The following is a 7,787-nucleotide window of genomic DNA, read 5'->3' on the forward strand; positions in this document are numbered from 1 at the left end:
TTTAACACAAATAAAATATCAGATATGTTGAACTGTTGTTGATTCAGATGCATATTGTTTTTCCTCCTGAATCTTGCTTCATGTATCATGATATTATATACCTACACTTTGAAAGGAATGCATTGATAGATTGTTCTTTGACACACACATATTCGAGAGAAGAGGGGAAGACACTTTCTGTAATTAAAAAGGTCTAATGGAAAAATTCTGTCACTCTGACATACATAACCATTTTATTCAATTAAAAAGCTACTGCCTAAACTGCATATGGGATGCAGAAATGTTCTATGAGGGCTGACTGAGGGTGCTCCATTCATTTAATCACAAATATCCTGATATGAAAACCCCAGGCTGTGAACCATAAATTGTATCGGACCAAATACCAATGTATCTGCATTTTAAAAAGTTTTATCCTCCTGTCTGACACTAGAATATCAAGTGATTTTAATTACTGAATTAATGGGTACAATAGAGCACATACAGTTTTATCAATGTACTTACATCTGTTTAACTGTGCTCCTGGGTTTGAACAGACAGAAAGCTGGTGGTTATCTGTGTGTGAGATGTGGTTGATGAGCAGCATCAGGTATGCTCAGCAGCATCATGCCAGCTTGCAGGCAGGTTTGAACATGTAGTGAGGACCCCAGAGTCTAGACACCCCTCACGGTGACTGAGTAAAATCTCACAGGATAGACAATCACCCTCTTACTGCTTTGGCATCACATTACCCATGAACAATCCCCATGATGGTATTTCTGGTCCTCCAACAACATCCATTAGATCCTGAATAAAATAATATCAATAGCCTTTAGAGAAATACCTGATCAAATTCACTGTAGTGTACTATGAGAAATGTAAGTACCTGTTTTTGGAATGCTTTTTGATTTTTTTTGTTTTTGCTTTATGAGATATTTACACATAGAAATCGTCTGTATTTATATTTACATTATTTATATAAATGTATGATATTTATAAAATGTGGAACATTGACATTCAGCAGGCAAACACTGCTGTCTTATGCTATAGTACCAGGCCAGTTATATCACCAGCCCTCAGCCACCCCTGCTGAACCTACTGTATAAAAAGAGAAGCATGGCCATAAACACTAGTTTGTTTTCAGTACACTGTTTATTGGTGCCCCGTTGCCAGTGATGAACATGAAATCTGAGATGTTGAACAGTTAAACAGTTCACTTATTTGTGTCTCTTTGACGTTGGAGTCATTCTATGTAATGACCATGTGACGTCCACACTGAGGGAACATGTATCACAGCAGACAACGACTCCTCTGTGCCGTCCATCTCCCGTTCCCTCCGCGTCCTCATCCTGCTGCCTCTTCTGCGTCTCCTCCTCCACCTCCTCCTCGGACACGCTGAATGCTCCTCCACAGCGACAACAGTATGTGTACGCACACTCATCTGAAAAACATGATCCCATTTTAGATGGAAAACTATAGATTCACCTTCTCGAGTCAGAAATTGAGCATGCACATTTACAGGTATTATGATTATTATGTTCTTTGAAGACTGAAATCCAGTAAATGAGATTTGCCTTAATCCATTTCTTATTTAAAACCATTACATTTTATAACAATTATTTGAGTTTACATCCAAAAGCCTGAGACTACCTTCTCATTCAAGTGAATCTAATACTAATTTCTGTCATTACAATTGATCATATCAGCGTAACAATGTAAAGTCAAATCTTTGAAAATGACTTACACATTATCTTATTCATGAGCTGTCATGGACTCCACTGCTTTGTGCACAAACTGGTAACCCATGCTATCCCAGTATGATATCCCCCCAGGATCCCTGCAGTGTCCCCATAAAAAGTCAGTGTGGTCGAGGGCTGGCGACTGGGGAGACAATTTGTAACAGTCAGGACTCCCTGTTCTTCTCCGGACTCTGAGGTGTGTTAAAATCCCCATATTTTACTACTTTCTGGGATTTAATTTGAGGTATTAGTACCCCTAAGATGATATATCAGTGGTTTTAAGTCGAAAAACTGCTGAAATGTGTATTTCCATGTCCTCTATTCTGCCTCTCTCTGGAGCTGCACACAGAACAGGCTGTTTTCGCCTGCCTCTTGAGCCCCTCCTCTGATTGGCTGACTGGACTTTGAGTGACACAAGACCAGGCCTATCAATCTCTGGCTGTAAACACAGCTGAAAGTCACGTTGCTATAGAAGACCAGCCACATATTTACAGTCGGTTACAACATAGAATAGAATACTATGGGAAAATGGTGTCAAAGGCTGACCTTATACCAAGGAGGTTGAGAATAGTGAACACTCTGGAGTCAGCTGCAACTGATATACATCTCAAACTTAGAGGTTATTTTGAGGTTTATACAAAAAGATTCGAGATTTGTGTGTGTGTATGTGGTGTGTGCGTTTACCCTGGTCCCAGGTCATTTCCTCAAGACGGACTGTAGAGTCTACAGGCCAATCCTGTTTCAATTCCTGAGCTGAAGAGCATTGATTCAGCATTATTATAACAGCAACTTCTGTGAACACTTGTGTCTTTTAGGCCTGCACAATATTAAGAAATCATGCGATATGCGATAATGTTGTTTAATATTGCGATGGCGATACATTTTTGATATATTATTATATATATACTTTTCTAATTCATAGTCTAGATGAGGCAGGACCACAACAGAGCATCAACTCTTAAAAACTGCAGTTACTGACGGTTTCACATCTTGCTCTATGATATCAAAAGCAGCCTCAACATTGTTTTCAAAAGCACATTTCACAATTTGATGAAACATTACATCAAAATCTTGAATAGTGACTGTGTTAAAAAGGTAAAGGTGTGATTCTTTTGAAGAACATCTCCCACTAAACTGGCAGCAAGCTTACTGGACATTCCTTGTAAGGGTTACAATAATAAACGTGGTTAAGCTTATGGAACCATCATGGTTTGCTTAGATTTAGGCACAAAGGCTCCTTTGTTAGGTTAACATAAAATGTATGATTCTAAAATAATAATTTCGGAATGCGACTTGCTGTATGTAAGTGTATGGCAAACTATATCAATCCCTCCCTCCCTCCTTCCCTCCCTCCCACCCTCCAACTATTCCGTTGTGGGCTAGGGTTGCACAGGGCTGGTGCCAATCCCAGCTGATGTTAGATGAGAGGTCAGGTTAACCCAGGACTAGGGATGGGCATTCGATTAAATTGTCTTAATCGATCGTCGGGAGATTTAATGACGAATTTTCGAGTAATCATTAATATTTTTATATTCAAAAATTCACTAGTTATAGGCTATATAAAAATGCAGTGAAAAAAAAAAAAAAAAAACGTGTTTCCTCATTCAGATCTTTATTACAAGATGAACAAAATATGCGCTGCCGTAACCTCAAGCAGCGGAGCCGACAGCTAGAAGCCGGTGCTACTAAACACTAATAATATAAAAAACAAGCATGTTAAACAATAACTTAACCACAAATATATAATACTTAGGTCTGACAGGTTTTGCCACATGTAACTCAAAACGATCAAACAAGGCACCGAGTCGAGAAAGCTTCATAAAAATAACTAGTAACTCACATACAACTTCAGCACCAGCCTACTGACTTGTGTTGAGAAAGATGACATGTTAACATGCTCTGGAGTCAGACGCGAACGCAGCCTGGTGACCGTCAGTCCAGCCGCTGAAACAGAGGACTGACGTCGCCGTGATACACAGGTAGCTCCGTGCTAACTGGGCTAGCCTGGGGAACCTTATTCTCTGCTCGTTGTGCATCGCAGATCCCCCGTGCTAACACCGAGTTGATGCTAGGTTGAGAGTGAGACCGAGAGCAGGATGCTCCGCCATTAACCAGGGTCGGACGTGCGTTCTTCAAGTGGTACATCATTTGAGTCGTGGCCGAGTTGTACTTAAACACAGCTTCGCAGTGTTTGCAGTGAACCAAGTCATTGTTTAATTCTAAATGGTCCCAAGCTAAACTTCGCCGTGACTTCTTCGTGTTTACTTTGGAAATGGTAACACGGTAACTCGCAGGTAACTGAGTAGGTCTGTGGCGTTTTTTTCAAACACTGCCCCCCGTGGTCAAATGTGTAATTACCCAATTAATCGATGAAAACATTATTTCATCGAGGAAATTCTTAATGATCAATTAATCGATCGTCGATTAATTATGCCCATCCCTACCCAGGACAAATAAAAAGTAAAGATTTGGAACAGGAAGTGAAATGGCTTATCAGCCACAAGACTTTAATATATTTTTGTTCACAGACTTATTTTTCACAGATCACTCCTGAGGGAAGAGTCATTATCAAGTTGTACAGTCTGACAGTGATAATGACTTTGACCCATGAATAATTAGTGTTAACTAGGCCTGGGTTTTAATTAGCATGATGAATAATTGCAGCTGCACTAGTGATAATTTGAAATAGGATAAATGAAGAAGAGGCCGAAGCTTTCAGGGAAAATGTACTCATATAAACCAATGGAAAACAAAAACATATTTTATTTCTTTCAGTTTTTTTATCAGCAGGATCCTTGATCGTTGGATCATCTCTCTTGACATAACTGCTCTCTTCTGATTACCCAATCTGTTTCTGTTTAGCAGTTTGTAACTTTTTTTAGTTAAGTGCTATATGATGAACTTTTCTTATTATACATGAAGTATTTGTATATCATACAACTGGTCTGTGTGTTATGCTAGTTGAGACTAATGTAGCCTGGACTGTGCAACAGAGATGAGGAGCAGACTAGAGGTCTAACACCACACACCCAGATTTTGTTTTAAATTTAAAACTTTTCACATCCCAACTAACGCTGCCCTGATCAAGTTAGAACATTTTTTTTGTTTTATACAATTTTTATTTACATTTGCAGTGGGACTTCCCAACACAACAGATTTGAAGTGTTTAATATTGTCTTTTTAGTTTTTCTTAAATTTAGATAAATGGTCTGTGGGACAACATATATGTTTATATAACATATAGTATTTCTCAAAGTAATCTATTGTAAGCTGGTGCATAAATGAATCAAATATTTGTATAAAATCAATCAAAGATTTGTATAGGCACTATTATCATACCCAGCTAGAATTTTAGTGCAGTATACCTTCATAAGGTAGGTTGTCCGCCTACTGTACTGTGTGTCTGCATTAGCACCAAGATTCTCTGGGTATTATTCATATATATTTCCCATGCATTATCCCAGTGAATCATGACTTCCTACCTCTCCTCTGCAGGTCATAACGTCTCCTGGTGGCCTCGTCGCTGAGGATCCTCCAGGCTGCATCAACTTCCAGAAACTTCTTTGCACCAGACTCAGCTTCTGAAGAACACTCACCCCTAAGACGGTCTGGGTGGTACTGTACACATACGCACATACACACAAACATTCATACTAAAAAGGCTGTAATTTTGAAACTGACTTGATTGTTCAAACTTGTGGCTACTGATGGCTCATTAGCTACAGCTGAAATTCAGAATGTGTTTTAACGCTGAACACAGACGTTGTTGGATTTTAGTTTCTAATATTTTACCATGTAATTATGTCTTTATAGCTACTGTGAACAGGATAGATGTGTGTGTGTGTGTGTGTGTGTGTGTGTGTGTGTGTGTGTGTGTGTGTGTGTGTGTGTGTGTGTGTGCGTGCGTGCGTGCGCTCTATTAGGAAATACTTGAGAAATATATAAGAATTTGGGTAAAAAAACCAACTAATTTTTCACATTTCAACAGTAGCTGATTCTTCTTTTTCATTAGTCAGATGTGACTTGTGTTTGGGCTTAGCTTGGACTGCGTCTGTTCCTTTTATATGATTGATTCAGACACTGTAGAAACACTAGTATGTAGCAGCAGGTGCTTTTTACTATCAGGCAGCCAGACAGGTGCGTGGTTGTTTACCTGTAAGGCCAGCTGCTGGTATCTGTGTCTGAGCTGCTGGACTGAGTCTGAGGGGCCGGCTCCCAGGACAGCATACAGGTCCTTCTTTTCTGCTTCACACATCCCTGCTCAAGGACAACACTAACATCACACTAATGCATCAACACAAAGCTCTGCTGACCGAGCTTATGCATCACAGGGTTGACAGCTGCTTGTGGTGCATATATAAAGTGACAACCATCTGTTTAAAACCTGCCTGATCAGTGCAGGGTACAAAGGTCATTGGCCACTATAAATGCACTCCTTTAAAACACAAAGTATTTGTAAATGGCAGAACTTCAAATGACTTTAAAGTAGAGACAATCATGAGATCTAATATCTAAAGCTGTTTTCAGACATAACATGCACAAGAACTCCAGAGACTTTGGTCCAGACCTTCTCAGGTCAGTTTGCTTTTCACAAATGCTTGTACACAACAGCAAAAAATCCGACACACAAATCAGTGCATATCTGAAAGCCCCTTAAGTTACATATCAAGAGGCATCACTTGGTCATTTTACACTCCTTCAATGTGTCTCATATACAAAACAATAAAAATTTCTAGATTTCTCATTTCTTCTTCATTGAGTGAAAAAACGACTCAAAACTAAACCCACATTTACAAAACTGCTGAATGTTTGATTATGACCAGGATCCTATATTTACAGTTATTCACTTTTATCTTCTTTCTAATCGTATGTAATGTCTTTGTTACAAGGGCTATACAAATAAATGTGTTGTTGTTATTATTGTTATTATCATTAATGAATGTGAATCACTGTTATGAAACACAATCATATACAACTTCTAAGTCAGTTCCTGTGATAGAAGCTTCTGAAATGAACGATGTTATATTTAAACGCTCATAGGGCTGATTTTGACATGAGACAAACGTGATCACTAGAAGTTTCCACATACAATTTGGTCGGGAGGAGGCGCAGCGAGATTTGATGGAGCCGCCTCGCGATTCTCTTTCTCTCTTTCTCTCTCTATTCTCTTCTATCGACACTGATTCCTCGACGGTAAACCCCGTAAGATATCTGAATATCTTTGATTTATGACCTAAGGCATCAGGGCTCCATCTGATTGGCAAAATATATGAATCTGCAAGGAAACAATTTATCACAGTTCAAGCTGTCCTTTGCGATACATATATGTTGACAGACCATCACATGCTGTCAGCACGGCCGCCAGGGACAAGCTGGGGCTCAGTATCTAGTTAAATAAATACTTAATACTGTTTTAATTTCACAAGAAGGTCAACAGATGGACATAATAACTGTTAGTTGCCGTCCTTTGCATAAATCACAATAGGAAAATGCCGAAAGTATTAAGTCTACGACCGTGAACTTATGAGCCCTCCGCTTAACGTTCCGGGGTACTATGACGTTCAATAGTGACGTAGACATGTTTCATCATGTCTTCATCTTTCTCTGCTCAGAGTCTCACTTAACTCAAAAACACGTCTCTCACCTGAGATACCATAGTGTGTGCAACTCTATTATGAGTCCCCTTAGAAACAAGCTGTGTTACTGGAGTTCCGCAGCAGACGACTTCCTGTTGATTTTTCTTGTCCTCTTTGGAATAAAAGTTCGACCGAGAATTAGGGAAATATTGGAGAAAGAAATCGGACATTTCGAGAATAAGGTTTCAATTTATTGAGAAAGAAAGTCATAATATTATGAGAGTAAATTCAGTATTCAATAAGAAAAAAGTCATACAAGAAAAAAAACTTAAGCAGCAAGGAGAGCCCAAGCTTGTAAATTGAACTACTCCTGGATTGAACATGTTGAACCAATCTCATTGTTTGTTGAGAAACTAAGGACCCCCTTTGACTATCACTCAGATGTAAGCAATAATAACCCCACAGTCGACCACTACATGTCACTGTGAGGCATTTT

The 7,787-nt window shown here is 39.1% G+C and overlaps 1 protein-coding gene across 2 annotated transcripts; it reads right to left on the reverse strand.

Annotated features, from left to right (window-relative positions):
• Positions 1-1,109: 1,109 nt before the first annotated feature.
• Positions 1,110-7,421, reverse strand: dnajc24 (DnaJ (Hsp40) homolog, subfamily C, member 24). Of its 2 annotated transcripts, XM_061076181.1 has the most exons (5): positions 7,360-7,421; positions 5,869-5,972; positions 5,198-5,333; positions 2,400-2,468; positions 1,110-1,417 (listed from the first exon to the last, which is right to left on the reverse strand). In XM_061076181.1, exons 2-5 carry the CDS (start codon positions 5,968-5,970, stop codon positions 1,194-1,196), a joined length of 531 nt encoding a protein of 176 aa, XP_060932164.1. In that variant the 5' UTR covers positions 5,971-5,972; positions 7,360-7,421; the 3' UTR covers positions 1,110-1,193. The 2 variants fall into 2 exon arrangements, with proteins under 2 accessions (XP_060932164.1, XP_060932165.1); XM_061076182.1 differs by lacking the exon at positions 2,400-2,468.
• Positions 7,422-7,787: the final 366 nt, after the last annotated feature.

This window comes from Limanda limanda, chromosome 8 (assembly GCF_963576545.1).
Source record: "Limanda limanda chromosome 8, fLimLim1.1, whole genome shotgun sequence".
NCBI lineage: Eukaryota > Metazoa > Chordata > Actinopteri > Pleuronectiformes > Pleuronectidae > Limanda > Limanda limanda.

Bases quoted from the DNA above. Each gene is read 5' to 3' on its own strand.
- dnajc24 (XM_061076181.1), bottom strand. From the start codon at position 5,970: ATGTGTGAAGCAGAAAAGAAGGACCTGTATGCTGTCCTGGGAGCCGGC. The intron at 5,334-5,868 runs GTAAACAACCAC...GTATGTGTACAG, and splicing joins ACCAGCAGCTGGCCTTACAG to TACCACCCAGACCGTCTTAG. The intron at 2,469-5,197 runs GTAGGAAGTCAT...AATGCTCTTCAG, and splicing joins TTATGACCTGCAGAGGAGAG to CTCAGGAATTGAAACAGGAT.